The sequence below is a fragment of the Choloepus didactylus genome, chromosome 5 (assembly GCF_015220235.1).
Source record: "Choloepus didactylus isolate mChoDid1 chromosome 5, mChoDid1.pri, whole genome shotgun sequence".
Lineage (NCBI taxonomy): Eukaryota > Metazoa > Chordata > Mammalia > Pilosa > Megalonychidae > Choloepus > Choloepus didactylus.
In genome coordinates this window covers 1,591,266-1,607,056 of record NC_051311.1, presented here as the reverse complement: position 1 = coordinate 1,607,056, position 15,791 = coordinate 1,591,266, and the positions used below count along the sequence as shown (strand labels likewise).

The 15,791-nt window shown below is 58.2% G+C and overlaps 1 protein-coding gene across 1 annotated transcript in view; it reads left to right on the top strand.

Moving 5' to 3' along the window:
• CUBN (cubilin) overlaps nucleotides 1-15,791 on the top strand; it is a 260,630-nt gene that overhangs the window by 88,352 nt on the left and 156,487 nt on the right. Inside the window, exon 28 of the mRNA XM_037837374.1 lies at nucleotides 9,680-9,830. Within this exon, the coding sequence (XP_037693302.1) occupies nucleotides 9,680-9,830 (151 nt within the window). The remainder of the gene's footprint in view (nucleotides 1-9,679; nucleotides 9,831-15,791) is intronic.

Sequence of the window (15,791 nt, the reverse complement as noted above, 5' to 3'; positions counted from 1 at the left end):
CCTCGCCTCCCACCCACCCTCACTCCCGGCTGCCCTCACCTCCCACCTGCCCTCACCTCCCACCTGCCCACCTGCCCTCACCTCCCACCTGCCCACCTGCCCTCACCCCCACCTGCCCTCACCTCCCACCTGCCCTGACCTCCCACCTGCCCACCTGCCCTCACCACCCACCTGCCCTCACCTCCCACCTGCCCTCACCTCCCACCTGCCCACCTGCCCTCACCTCCCGCCTGCCCACCTGCTCTCACCACCCACCTGCCCTCACCTCCACCTGCTCACCTGCCCTCGCCTCTCACCTGCCCTCATCATTCACCTGCCCTTGCCTCCCACCCACCCTCACTCCTGGCTGCCCTCACCTTCCACCTGCCCACCTGCCCTCACCTCCCACCTGCCCACCTGCCCTCACCTCCCACCTGCCCACCTGCTCTCACCACCCACCTGCCCTCACCTCCACCTGCTCACCTGCCCTCGCCTCTCACCTGCCCTCATTCACCTGCCCTCACCTCCCACCCACCCTCACTCCTGGCTGCCCTGACCTCCCACCTGCCCACCTGCCCTCACCACCCACCTGCCCTCACCACCCACCTGCCCTCACCTCCCACCTGCCCTCACCTCCCACCTGCCCACCTGCCCTCACCTCCCACCTGCCCACCTGCCCTCACCCCCACCTGCCCTCACCTCCCACCTGCCCTGACCTCCCACCTGCCCACCTGCCCTCACCTCCCGCCTGCCCACCTGCTCTCACCACCCACCTGCCCTCACCTCCACCTGCTCACCTGCCCTCGCCTCTCACCTGCCCACCTGCCCTCACCACCCACCTGCCATCACCGCCCACCTGCCCTCACCTCCCACCTGCCCACCTGCCCTCACCTCCCGCCTGCCCACCTGCTCTCACCACCCACCTGCCCTCACCTCCACCTGCTCACCTGCCCTCGCCTCTCACCTGCCCTCATCATTCACCTGCCCTTGCCTCCCACCCACCCTCACTCCTGGCTGCCCTCACCTTCCACCTGCCCACCTGCCCTCACCTCCCACCTGCCCACCTGCCCTCACCTCTCACCTGCCCACCTGCCCTCACCTCCCACCTGCCCACCTGCTCTCACCACCCACCTGCCCTCACCTCCACCTGCTCACCTGCCCTCGCCTCTCACCTGCCCTCATCATTCACCTGCCCTCACCTCCCACCCACCCTCACTCTGGCTGCCCTCACCTTCCACCTGCCCACCTGCCATCACCGCCCACCTGCCCTCACCTCCCATCTGCCCACCTGCCCTCACCTCCCGCCTGCCCTCACCTCCCGCCTGCCCTCACCTCCCACCTGCCCACCTGCCCTCACCTCCACCTGCTCACCTGCCCTCGCCTCTCACCTGCCCTCATCATTCACCTGCCCTCGCCTCCCACCCACCCTCACTCCCGGCTGCCCTCACCTCCCACCTGCCCTCACCTCCCACCTGCCCACCTGCCCTCACCTCCCACCTGCCCACCTGCCCTCACCCCCACCTGCCCTCACCTCCCACCTGCCCTGACCTCCCACCTGCCCACCTGCCCTCACCACCCACCTGCCCTCACCTCCCACCTGCCCACCTACCCTCGCCTCTCACCTGCCCTCATCATTCACCTGCCCTCACTTCCCACCTGCCCTCACCACCCACCTGCCCTCACCTCCCACCTGCCCACCTGCCCTTGCCTCTCACCTGCCCTCATCATTCACCTGCCCTCTCCTCCCACCTGCCCTCACCTCCCACCTGCCCACCTGCTCTCGCCTCTCACCTGCTCTCATCATTCACCTGCCCTCTCCTCCCGCCTGCCCTCTCCTCCTGCCTGCCCCCGCCCTGCTGCAGACAGCCCCACCGAGGGCAGCAGGTGTGAGGGTTCCTCTCACCATCCCACAAGCACAGGTGAACAGGGAGGCATTGGTTGGGGCATGTTTGGAAGGTTGATAGTTGGAGCTGTGGGTTTCTGTTAGTTTTGTTGTGTGAACTTTTCAAGCAGGGAAAGGTTTCCAGTGGCCGCATCTCAGAGCTGGAAAGCCAGTGCGGACCTTGCCGCCCGTCTGCCAGGCTCTGTCCTACCCTGGGGTGCTAGGAGAGGCCCTCGTGGGACCCCCGTCCTCCCTGCTCTGGCTCCTGTCGGGCTGTGCCCGAGCCTGTTGGGGCCGTTGGCCTTGGCGGGGGCTGCGGTCCGCACGTTAGAGGACCAGAGTCCGGGAGCGCCGGGCCTCAGGATTGGCACCTGCTGCCCCATAGCGACCCGATGCGAATTCTTTCCTAATAAGGAAATAGTCTCGATAATAAAAACCTAGTGACAATAAAAAGGAAGCACGAGAGACAAAATATAGTTTTAAATTAGTTGTGCAGCAGATTACCTTATATAATAACATCTTAATGAGCTAATTTTCCTGTACAATCTCGAGGTACATAAAAGGATTATGGAGATAGTGTGATGTTTTTCGTGAACCAACAAAACATCCGACAGCCTAAAAGAGCATGGAATTCTGAGCTTGGGAAACAATTGCCAGTGCATCTGTACATTGCATTCAACAAATCCCCAAGAGAAGCCTTTAAAAATAAACTCATCTTATCACAGAGGAACACAATCATAGCAGGAAAATTGGAAAATAGGAAAACAAAGAGGAAACAAAAATAGCTTCAAATGACCTCACTCGGACAGGTGGTACTCATTTCCTGTCATCTCTCTGGATATATTTATTTTTAAAATATTCCAGTGAGAACGTTCTACACAAAGTATGCATAATGGGTCTATGAGCCTCACAGCCCCTCTGCTTGTGGCCCCTTACCCCCTTACTCCCTGAACCAGCTGCCACAACCCCCGGAGCCCTCCCTGTGAGGCCCAGCCTGGGCCTGGAGCCCTGAGGGCCTCTCTGGTTACTGTCCCAGAAGATGCTGGGGTTAGCATGTTTGTGGCTGTGTTCCTGCTCCTCCATGATCAGAAAACGAGTTTTAAAACTAAACTCAAATGTCCCTCTGTGGCTTCTAAAATAAGCAAAATGCAGACATAAAAGGGCAAAAGCCAAAGAACAGCTGGCCGGGGCCGAGCAGAAAGGAGACCGAGGGTCCTAGGAGACCTCTGTTGGAGGCAGCACTCCCACCCAGACTGACGTAGACAACGAGAAGGGGGTCTCTCGGTGGGTGCACCCCCAGGAAAAGCCCAGCCCCGTGAGTGACTTTCATTTGAGATGGGGTCTCAGTCTTCCCTCCCTGCCGTGTCGGTCGGCAGATGGGGGCTGTGTGGGGCATCCTCATCGGGGTGCAGGGGTGTGGTCGTGCTGGGACCTCTCACTGGGGTGCGGGGTGGGCAGAGCCTACGAGCCCCCAGTGGCTCCAGCGCCCCGCACACCCCGGCCCCCCGCGAGCAGGCCCGGCTCCTCTCGGCCTTGTCGCTGTGAGTGTCGCAGTGTGACCCGCCCGGCATGGCTCCCGCCGCCCCGTGCACCTGGCCGCGTGCCTGTCCGGGGGCTTTTCCCCGGACGCCGGTTCGGCGGTGGCCCTGTTGCTGCAGGAACATGTCACAGTGTGTCCCACGTGGTGTGGGCTGCGGAAGGCTCAGGCTGACCCGGATCGGCACAGAAAGGGCAGCCACAGGATTGTCAGTTCGCGCTGGAGAGGCGGCTCCCAGAGACCCTGCCACCACCCCTGGGAGGAGGAAATCGGGCAGGTTCCAAGGATTCTGCAGTTCCCACCGGTGGGAGCCCCCAGGGCTGAGAGCAGGTGGCCCAGGACAGAGGGTTCTGGAAGGAGCTGCCTCGTGGCAGGGGCGCCCCTCCTGCCGGCTCTCCATCCCCTCCACCCCACAGCCACCCTGCTTGGGCCACGCGGGCGCACGTGGGTCCACACCTGCTCTCGGGAGGGCCTGTTCCCCCGTCAGGCCTCTGCTCCCCCCACCAGGCCTGGTCCCCCCAACCAGGCTGCAGACCCGGGGTCCCCCTTCTCTCAGGACTCACAGCCCCTGTCTGGGCTGCAGGGACCGTCTCCCTGAAGGGCTTTACCTGAGTCAGCCCGTTTGCAGATCCATTGTGTTTCTTTTCTCAGAGGCGTTTTTGGCATGCTTGCTTTGGAAAATTATTTTGTTTCCTTAGCCTCTGACTGAGAGTTAGAATAACATTCTAACGGGCTGGACTCATACTAACCCCTTTGTGTGGTGTGTTTAATTTACTCTTTATTGCACTTCTAGGACATAAGTGCCTTTATGTTGCCAAATTTGTAGATGAAGAAAGTCTACCTTGGAGAGGTTGTTATTTTCACAAGATATATTCTAAGCAAATTTCAGAGCTGGTGTAGGAACCCGCAGAGAATTATTCCCTGTAATAAAATTGCTTCCCTGCTTCCTACTAAAATAGAATCTTCTATTAGTGACACTGACCTCAGATCTTCTCCAAAAACTCACTGAGTGCAGCCCTCAGAAGTTCATCTGCTTTGCATTGGTTAGAATTGTTCTCTGCAAATAATAGGGGTTCTCTTCTTCTTAGAGTTCTCTCTCACGCAGATGAATTGTTTCAATTACATATTAAACCCTAAAGGACAGTTTTCTCTGGAATTTTTGAAGATTTGTAATAGGAATTGAAAGAAAAAAATTTCCAGAAGTTTCTCCATATTTTTACGAGATCATGAAAAGAAGCTTTGTTTACTTCCCCTATGTGGACTTTAATTAATTTTGGAAATTAATCATCCACTATAAAAAAAATCTGTATTTTCTTCCACGGAGACTTCAATGAAACAAGCAAAACCATACTTAGGGAAAGTATGAGCTAGATGTCAATCTGAAATAGAAATTGGCTGAATTTCAGTTCTTTGCCAATCCTTGTGAATCTAAAATGATTTTAGAAAAAAGTCAGACACTGAACTCATCTCATTGTCTTATATACGAGATAATTCATGAAGATTTTCATTTGTTGCAGTCACAGTTTTTCAGAATCATAAAATAATTAAAAAACCAAGATGCATTTAAAAGGACATTTCCGTCTGTGCAACGACTGCGGCTCCTGAAGCTGATTTCCCCTGGGGGAGCAGGTGGGCCATGGCGGGGCGGGGGCTCCCCCAGAACTCAGGCCCCGCGTCCCAGCGACTGGCGACCCCCCTGGACTCTCAGGGCTCGCCCGTGGGCTTCGGTTTGGTCCCCTCTCCTGGGGGGCCCCGATGTTGAGGAGGGGTCCCGGAGCTGGGGCTGCAGTCATAGTTCATGAACCCCGCGCACCGCACGCCCGTCCCCGCCACGGAGGGCGCGGGAATTGGTAAATGTGGCCGGGGCAGAATTTCCTTCCTCTTCAGTGTCAAACAGCAGTTGGGGTTCTGGGGGGGAGGGAGGCGTCTAAGCCGCAGACGTCGTGACCGAGTCGGCACCACGAGAGAGCAGTTGGAGACGTTCCTCGCAGGAAGCCGGGCCGCACCCGAGTGGGCCTCCGCGCTGGGGAGTCACCGCATGGCCGCCTGGAAGCGGAGACTGCAGCCTGAGAGTGCCCTCCCGGCGCGCACGGACATCTGCATTTTCTGAGGGGGCTCCCAGCCTGGCCTTTCCCGGTTTCCTTCCCTCCGTGGACTCGTCTGGGATTGAGCCTTTGTCCCCGCAGCAGCCCCTGGGCCTCTGGAAGCCGAGCCCCTCCGCGGTGGGCCCAGGGTTTTCCATTCTGCTGGAGAAGTCGGAGCGGCCCCACTGGTTCCCATGGCAGCCGGCGTCTGTGTGGTTTGAGCAACGACTGCGCCTTTTTGTGTGGCACGTTTTCCATGGATTGTAGAGACGGCGTCTGCCCCGTGAGCGAACATAAAGAGAGGAGCTGCTCTGAGCTGGCGTCGCCCTCTGGAGGGACATCGCTGGGGTGGGGGTGTCCCCTCGGGACCACTGTCCTCCACTAGGAAATTCATCGGGTTTTATGACGTACGTGAGCATTTTCAGCAATGGCTGCTTGATGTTTTTCAATACATCTCTCCCTCCCCGCGGAAGGCAGGAGGGAACTGTCGCTCCTCAGTGCCCCCCACCGCCCCTCGGTGCTCCCCACTCCACTCGCAGGGTCCTTTCCAGGGGTGAGCTGCCCCCAAGGGAGGAGGGCCCGTTGCAGCCCTGCCCACTGGAGCCAGTGCCCCTGTCGCTCCCAAGGGGCCTGGACACCAAAGCGGGGGTCTTCAGACGCGACTCAGGGCTATGGAGGGTCCCCAAGGCTGAGTCCTGGTCCCGGAGAAATCCCACTGTGCGTGTTGCTGAAGAGAAATAAGGAAGGTGCTGGTCACTGACCGCAGCCCAGGTCCGGGGCGACCTCGGGGGGCGGCGGGCACAGGCTGCTCACCTGCCCCGCCTCGGGCCGCGCTCCTTTCTGTATCAACCACGTTGGACTGAAACTCACAAACCAGAAGGCATGAAAACTCCCAGCCTGCAGTAACCGTCCTCCAGGGGAGCTGTGATTTAGGAGCCAAGGGCCACAGTGTCGACCCCCATGTGGGGTCAGAGGTGAAAGAAGTCCTGGCTGTGGCTGCTTCTGTTTTGTTTCATCTTCGCTCATTTGCTCCCTCATTATGTCTCTGCCGGAAGAGTAGAAACGCAGTAATACACACATTCGAAGCAGCACCATTAAAAAGAAGGAAGTCGGAGTGATAATTCTGAAAACAAAACCTCAGCTCCCTTCACCTGCTTAAAATGCCTGGCTGCATCCTTGAGGGTGAGCGAGAGGATGGCTTCTGGGCTTCTCCTGGGGCTCTGCCGACCCTCCCTCGAGTCCCCCAGGCTCGTGCATCTGACGGGCAGCCGCATTGAGATCCAGCGAGGCCCGTGGGCACCACCACTGGCTTCCAGGAGACCTTGAACGGAGTCCCCTCGGTGCCCCTGCTGCAGAGTGGACCCAAAGGCTCTGCCCTCTCCCTGCCCGGAAAGAGCACCTGGCTCTGGGTCCGGCACCCTCACACCTGCCTAACCCAGAGGGCCCAAATCCAAGCCCGAACTGAGTCTGTTAAAGTAAAAGCGGGTGGAGGAGCCCACAGTTTCCATTGGCAGCCAACACCCCTGGGCAAAGCCGTGGGCGAGTGGGGTGCGCAGGGGCCAGGCCAGATTGAGCACAGACAGGTCCACAACCAGCAGGCGAGGGAAGGCCATTTCCACCAGCAAAGTGCAGAGAACTGATGCCTGACTGTGGGTTTACAAAAGGCTCCGTGGAGGTTATAGTTGTTGATGCTCATTGTATCCATCAGGGTTCTTCAGAGAAACACAACCAACGGGGGGGTGGGGGGGGTGGATAAATGCTAGATGGATTGATGGATGGATGGATGGATAGATGTATAGGTAGATGGATAGATGAATAGATGGATGGATTGATTGATGGATAGATGGATGGATAGATGATAGATACTGACTGATTATAATGACTTGTCACATATGACTGTGGGGCTGGCAAGTCTGAACCCTGTAGTGCTGGAAACTCTGATAAAGTGGTTTTGAAGTCCTTAGTCCGAGGAGCAGCTGGCTGGCTGGTAATTCCAGTGCTTCATTCAGCCAGTGCTGAAGTTGAGTCAGAAATTCTTCTGACGTCTGAGACCTTCGCGTCTGGCTTTGAAGACCTCCAGCTGACTGGAGGAGATGCCCACTGTGCTGAGGGCAAGGTGACTGTTGACCGTAGATGCAAATTCCATCCCCCAAATACCCTCAGGTAACAAGCAGAGCAGTGCTTGACTAAGCAAACAGACACCATGAAATTAGCCGTCACGCCCATCGGTATGTTTCAAACAACATGAAATACCTAACATTTCAGTAAACAAAATGATTTTGTCAATTTAGAATTTCTGGAAACCAGGTTATGCATTTACCCACAGACACACACACACACCCACACCTCTTACATGTATTTCACTGTCCACAAGCGCGTTCGTCGGCATATTCCAGGTTCCTGCTATGGGCAGCTCACCCTGAGGGAGGTGGAGCGAGTGTTTGATGTGGACATTCCAGGGATAAAGGGACAATGTGACAGATGGGCCTTTGGGGCGATCGTGTTCTTTCCCAGTGAAGAGAGGTGGTGGAGAGGTGGTTTGGGTTTGGAGGTGTGTCTCTAAGGAGATTATTAACAGGATGTTTGAGTGCCCCAGTGGGAAAGTGGACAGGACCTCAACAGAAAAGTTGCAAGAGAAGAAATCTATATCCCAATAATCACATGAAAAAAATCTTCAACCTCAAAGTAATGAAAATGACACAGAGACAATTGCAAAAAACCAACTTTCTCTCTCAAATCAGCAGCAGTTTTAAGAACAATACCAGTATCATTGCAAAGACCCACAGGAAGAAGCATCTCCATGAGCTGCTGTTGGGGTGTGAACTGGAAGAAACTGTCCAGGAAGAAATTGAATAATAGATATCAGGGACCATAAAAGCTGATGCTCTTTGATCCATTTTCCTCCTAAGAATCTTTCCTAAGGAAAATCTAAAAACTGAAACAATATTTAGATTGGAAAAATAGTTGGAAATATAATAATTACCAGCAATAGAAGAATTGTAGTGTAAATTCACTGGATCAGTGGCATTTTGTACCACCATTAAAAAGGATGTTTGCCACAGTTTAGTGACATGGTTAAGTGAGAAACAGGAAAGAAAACTTCTACACTTATACACCCACACACCCCTGTGTGCTTGTAAACACATACATACACACATCTGCACATGTGTAAACATACACACAAACAGGTATACATATATGGATACATATACATAAATCATACACAAATGAAAAAATATTTTGGCAAGAAAAACTTCTGGTATTAACAAAAGTTCACCAGTGGCATCTTCCATGGGCTCTCCCTTTGTGTTTTAGTGTCCTGGCTGCTCAAGCAATTTCCAAGGAAAGGGTCAGCTTAAACAACGGGAATTTATTAGCACACGGTTTTGAGGCTAAAAGAAAGGCCGAACCACGGTGTCATCTGGCGATGCTTTCTCCCGAAGACTGGTTCTGGGGCTGGCTGCAGTGACCTCGGTCCTCAGCTCGTCACACGGCGGCTCGTGGCTGCTCACTTCTCTTCTGGGTCCCACTGAATTTCAGATTCTGACTTCCTGTGGCTTCCTCTCTCTGAGTGTCTGAATTTCATTCTTTCATTGAGAGGCTCCATTCCTAGCCCTGAGTGAGACGGGCCCCACCTCAGCTGGAGAGGCCTCATCCAAAGGTCCCACTGGCGAGGGGCTCACTCTCACGGGGATGGAGTAAATTAAGAATGTTTTTCTGGGATGCGTACAGCTCAAAACCACTACACTTTGCATTTTCTTTTTTGTAGCTCTCTAAGATGTCTAAGTTTTACAGTTAGTGTGTATAAAAACTATACACGTCACCCTCTTACCAGCTGCCGTTCACTGGGCACCGGGCGCGTCTGGGGGCTCCCTGCATGCACTGCGAGTGCCGCACGGCAGCTGAGGGCCCCTCACTCCTTGCGGGTGGCCAGGCCGAGACCACAGGCTGAGCCGCCAGCAGGGCGCCCGCCACGTGCCCAGCCTGTGCCAGGTGGACGTAAAGCCCAGCGATTAGGAGCTGGCTGTCCAGGCGAGCCGGCTTAGTGGGGCGATCCATCCCTGGAGCCCACCCGTCTGTCCTGTCCACATCCATGTCTAGCCTGAGCCTCCCCTGCTCACCTGCCCAGCAGACCACCCTGGCCCTGAGCTGCGCGGTGACTGGCCGTCCCTCACGGGGCTTTCCCTTTGCTTTCAGCTCTACGACGGGCAGCAGCGGATGGGGCGCTTCTGTGGCGTGGAGCTGCCCCCGCCGGGGAGCACGGTGGGCCCCCAGCTTCGTGTGCTGTTCCACACCGACGGGGTCAGCAGCGGTGAGAAAGGCTTCCAGCTGCAGTGGTCTGTCCACGGTGAGTGCCCTGGCCCACGTGGCCTGGACGAGATTTCCCTCCAGCCCCGTGAGGGACAGAGCCGTCCACAGACGGGGTCTGGGCCTGGGGTGGCCTCGGGCGTGGGGGCTCCAGGAGGGACACTCCCCAGGTGGAGGAAGGTCGACCCTCAGCAGGGCAGGGGGGATGGGATGGGAGGGTCACCCGGTGGCCATCAGGGAGAGGAGGAAAGAGGCAGTGACGAGGTAGAAAGAAAGAGAACGAGGATCAGGGAGAGAGAGAGAATGAGGGCTAGGGAAAGAGAACGAGGGTCAGAAAGAGAACAAGAGCCAGAGAGAGAGCAAGAACGAGGGTCGGGAGATTGAGGGCCGCGTGAGGAAGGGGCTCTGGGCTGGGAGCAGGTGCGGGTGCCGAGCCCGGGCAGAGCAGGCCCCCATGTGGGGCCCAGGAGGCAGGGAGGTGTCCCCCTCGAGGGTGACAGGAGGCCTGAGGCTTCCTGGCGGAGCTGGCTCAGCCAGTCTGGAGGGAGAGCCCAGCTCTGCTCTTCAGGTCGGTCCCTGAGGCGCAGCCACTGCGACCCTGGCGTTGCTGGAGGGGTCAGGCCCCTGCAGAGCCGAAGGCCGCGGGTGCATGTCTGGGACCACAGCCCCAGGGCCGCGTCCCCTGCGAGCCCCGTGGCGTCAGAGCAGTGGTTCCCCGTGTGCCTCCATTGATTTGTTCAGGGCAGGTGAGCCCAGGGTGAGCCCCCAGGTCATGGGGTCCCTGGGTCCCCAGCACTAGGACCACACCCCCTGGGGCCAGACCTCGAAATGGTGAAAAAGACAGAAACCTACGGGGACGTGGGCACTGGGGTGCATGTCTGCTAAAGCGTGGGCAAGGGGTGCTCCATGTTTGAAAGCCCCTCCCTGCACCCTCGGGCGCGTTCGCCTCCAGAGACCAACAGGGACCCCGGGAAACGAACCAGGGCTGGTCGGCTCCTCTCCTCTAGGTGGGCAGGTCTGCGCCCGGAGAGGTCACTTGGCTGGGTTGTCATGAGGGACGGGGCGGATCGTCCCCAGGACAGGCCACCCGGGGGTCGGGGATTCGGGAGGGGCCACCCAGGTGGTGATGTGGAGACCAGCGAGGGGCAGCCGCCCGGGGGTCCCGGCTCTCCCAGGATGGGCTGTCCCCGTGCTGCAGGGGAGACTGCACCAGGCGCGTGGTCTCCGGGATCTGGTGAGGTGGTGGATTCCGGGCGGGGGCCGTGACTCTGCCCTCTGAGGCCCCCACGTGCTGCGGGGTGTGGGCGAGCGAGAGCGGATGTTGAGCTGGAGAAGCCAACGGAGAAAGACGGTTCCCTAGAGGCTGGAGAGCCCTTGGAAGGCGCCGAGAGGACATGTGTCCTCAGCACTTCTGGAGACAGTGGGGGGTCGCTGGACCGAGAGGGAGGGGCCCCAGCTCCAGGGAGCCGCAGCGGGGAGCCTCCCCGGGGGTCGCCAGTCCGAGCAGGGTCCTGGGGCTCCCCTGGGTGTGCAGCAGGGTCACCTGCAGCTGTGAGTGTTCCCGGGCCTGGCCCTGACTCCCAGGTGGATTCAGGTGGTCGGCCGGGCCCTCAGCCACCGCTAGTTTTTAACACTCCCCAAGTAACTCTGCTCGGCAGTGGGGACGGAGAGTCCAAGCCTCTTCCTCCTCCTTGGCTGTGCCGCCTCCCAGGGCCCCCGATCGGAGGGCTTCTCTGGTTCTCAGCCCAGCCACGCTCCTGCAGACACACCAGGCAGCCAAACCTCTGCAGAGGGGACGAATTTTCCTCCCAGCATCTGGGATCGGCCTTCTTCTGAGAGAGCCAAGGACATGTCTGTCCACATCTTTTTCTGTTTACCATTTCAAAACTTCCTCCAAAGTGCTAAAAATTTGCCAAGCATAGAGCCAGAGTTGTGCAACCAAATCCTGCCACAAGGACCAGAGCTGATGTGATTTAACTATCTGCTGCCCACTCTGAAAGCCATAGTGGGCAGAACCTTCTGGAAGGGGGTTGTCCGTGCTTTTGAGGCTTGCACCGTGCACCGACCTCTGCACACACAGCTAGGCTGTGCTGGAAGCATGCACAGCACACACTTGACGTCCGCACTGGCTTCCCGAGGTGGTCTGAGGAGACGGCACCCATGGAGTGGACAAGGGCTGGGAAAGGGGTTGCAGAGGGGATCCTGCCCTCTGGAGAACGGAAAGTCAGCCTTGATTTATGGTTTGCCCACCTGTGGCCTCCACTGATGTGTGGGGCCTGCTTTAGTATGCCAGGCGCTGGGCTGTGGGCACGGGGGACTGCGGGCACATGGGGTCTGTGGGCACAGGGGGGCCGTGCAGACAGTCACCTGTAAATGGGGCATTGGAGCCATGGTGGGCGCTATAGGTCAGAGGACGCTGGCCTGCCAGGAGCTTGGGGGGACCCTCGGGGAGGTGGGAGACAAGGATTCGAGGATTCAGGGAAGAAGAAAGAGGCAGGGGCCCAGCAGGCTGAGTGTGAGGGGTGAGAGATCCGGAGCCTGGGATGGAGGGGACAGGGCTGTGCTGCAGGGCTGGGGTCGGTGGGGCGCGGCCACACGTGGTTCTTGGGAAATCCTCCGTGTTCAGAGAGCTGAACCTCGGGTTGGAGCTCCAAGGACTGAAGCAACATGGCAAACGGTGGGAATCAAAGCACCCTCCGTTTAAGGTGTTGTCATTAATATTCTTGAATGTGTGTGTGAAGTGTGTTTGCACGTGTGTGTGGGGAGGGCATCTGTGTCTCTGTGTGAAGTGTGTGCATGTGCTCATGTTAGGTGTGTGCTTGAGTGTGTGAGGTGTATGCATGTGTATGAGATGTGTGTACATATTAGATGTGTGGTTTGAGGTGTATGCACCTTTGTGAGGTGTGTGTACACGTGTGAGGTATGTGCTGTATATGTGAAGTGTGTTCACTCGTGTGTTAGGTGTGTGCATGTGCGTGTGAGATGTGTGCACATGCATATTAGGTTGTATGTGGTTTGAGGTGTATGTTGTGTGTATGCACATGTATGAGGTGTGTACGTGTGTGTGCACGTGTGTGTGTAACAGGCCCGGGGAAAAACTCCCGGGAGGGACGCCCCCCGCCTCCCGCCCCCCTCCGGGAATCCAGGCAGCCCTGCCTGAGCCGCCCACCCGAGCCTGGCCCCAGGCACGGAGTCAGATTACACCAGGGCCTCCTTCCCCCGCTCCCTCCTGAGCAGCACAAAGAGCTCCAGACGCTGCGCGGGGTTTGGACAGCACCGCGGAGCGTCTGCTTGAGCAGAGCCCCACTCCCCTCGTTCAGGGCCGATGGTAAATGTCGTCCGCTAACCTGGTGCTAGGCCCCTGTGAGGGGGCTGCGGAGCAGCAGGGTCAGCCACCCCGCCTGCCCCTGGGACCACCCCTGAGCCCACAAGCCCACCCAAGTCCACCCTACAGCATTGTCTGGGCCTGTCCCGGCCCTGGGGAGCACAAGTGGCCTGCCGCCCACACCGGTCCAGAGGGCCCTCCCCTGTTCCCCTGAGAGGGGGACACACATGCATGCACCCTCACACACACATACACATGCACACACATGCACGTGCACACACACATGCACGTGCACACACACACACATGCACACACATTGCACATACACCTCATGCATGCACACACATGCACATACACACATGCACATATACTCATTCACATGCCCTCACACGCACATACACTTCATGCATGCACACACATGCACACACACATGTATACACACACATGCACACTCACACACACGCACATATACTCATTCACACGCCTTCACACGCACATACACCTCATGCATGCACACACATGCACGCTCACACATGCACATACACACACATGCACGTGCACACACATGCACATATACTCATTCACACGCCCTCACACACACATACACCTCATGCATGCACACACATGCACGCTCACACACATGCACATACACACACATGCACGTGCACACATGCACATATACTCATTCACACGCCCTCACGCACATACACTTCATGCATGCACACACATGCACGCTCACACATGCACACACTTGCACACACTCATGCAGACAGGCACAGCTGAGGGTTCCATGCTGTGTGGCTGTTGCCAAGGCCTGGGCCCCTCCCCTGGGAACAGTGGGGGGCTGAGTGCCTGAGAGGGGGGCTTGCACTCTCACAAAGGAAAGCGGGGGCAGATGACATCACCGCTTCCAGCGGGGCTCATCTTTCCGGCTTCTTTTTAGCTCTTAATGAGATGCCTCAGCCTAAGCTCCCCGGAATCCGCGTGCTCAGGACACTTGGAACCTGGCTGGGGCCCTTGCCCCGCTGTGGCCGTGTCCCTGTTGCAGCTTTTAAAACGCACTTTCAGGCCACGGGCGAGAGCCTTCCGCCAGGTCACAGTGTTTGTTGAACCTTCGTCTGTTTCTTTCCCTCCAGTGGTGTTCCCAGCAGCCGGTACTTGGAGAATTACCTCCAATTTGCAGCTGTTCCTCCCTTAGTAACTTGGAGTGTGTGCGGCACGACTTCCAGGGGGCGGCCCTGGGGACACGGGTTCTGTCTTCGGCCCCTTCCTTGGCCGTTTGCCTGGAACACGCACGCAGGCCACTGGGCGGGGAGGAGCTGCTGCGCACCAGGCCCCGCGGGGAGGTCTGTGGGCCCTGCCGGTCGTGAAGCGGGTCGTGCGACGACACACGGCCCTCGTGAGCGGGTATTCGGTGGGGACAGGTTTTTGCCCGCCTGGTCGGAACAGCCCCTGGGCTGGGCGCTGGCGGTGCAGCGAGGAAGGGGGAGCATCCGGGTCATCGCCCGGCGGGACGGGCAGCAGGCTGTGTCCACAATGTGCACAGCGTCCACCTGCCACTGCCCTCGCTTCTGGGGGTGCAGGTGAGGACACCCCCGCCAGCTGGGGCCTCTGCTGAGCTTTAAAGAGCGAGTAAGAATTGGCCAGATGCGAGTGGGGGGGGGCAGTGCTGCACAGAGCCCAGCGGCGTGGGGGACTGTGGGCATCTTGCAAAGGGCAAGAATTTCAGCTTGTGCAAGTGGGGCCCTGTCACCCCAAGGGCGTGCAAATTGGTGCTTGGGGGGGTGCAAAAACCTTGCTTTTTGCACGTATACAGCACAGAGATGTACATACAGTACGTGAACAGGCTGAGAAGCCTGGGCGTGGGCAGCAGGGGCAGGCAGAGGCAGCTCACAAGGGGCATCGTGGGACAGGGCTGTGAGGGGCCGCTGGCAGGCTATCAGGTGGGAAACTGAGGATGTGTGCGGTCGCGTCTACTGCGTCGGGGGGGGGGGGCGGCCGGTTGCTGAACCCTCGGCTCTCGGCGTTGCTCGGAGGGTACCGGCGGCGGGGGCTCTTTCCCGGAGGCGAGGGCGAGGCGGGGGACTGGGCCCGGTCCCCGGCGGAGGCGTGCAAGGTGTGGAGGGCGGCGAGAGGAAACAGGCGGGACACGGTTCTTTGAGGGTGAAGAAGCCGAGAGCGTTTATTAGGGGAGAGTACACGTTTATATCGGGCGGTTTAGAGGGCGGGGTAGCTGTAGGGGTTAAAGGCTTGGATTGGTTCTGAGAGGGCGTGGAGGTCGTTTGAAAAGGGCGGGAGTTGCTCCGGCAACAATGTATGCGCACTGGTGGTGGCAGGAGTTGCACTGGCAACGGGGAGTGTCCGGGCAAGATAAGGGGGTGGGGAAAAGGCGGTTCCCTCCGGCAAGCCTCCCCTAACGGTTGTATTTTGGGTGAGGAAATGGGGCCTGCCTCCGGCCTCACTTTCCCAGGCCCGGGGGGCTGCGGAGGGCGCTGTCGCCCGTGCCCACCACCCTCCCCCGGGGCTGATCAGGTCCCCCGGCCGAGGCCTGCCAAGTCGAAGCACGTAATCAGTATCCCGCAATGTGGGCAGATTCTAGAACAACTCTGGGAAGGCACTGGAGGAAGGGGAGGGCCTGGGCCCCTGGGCCTGGTTGGGGTGGAATCAGAGCAGGAA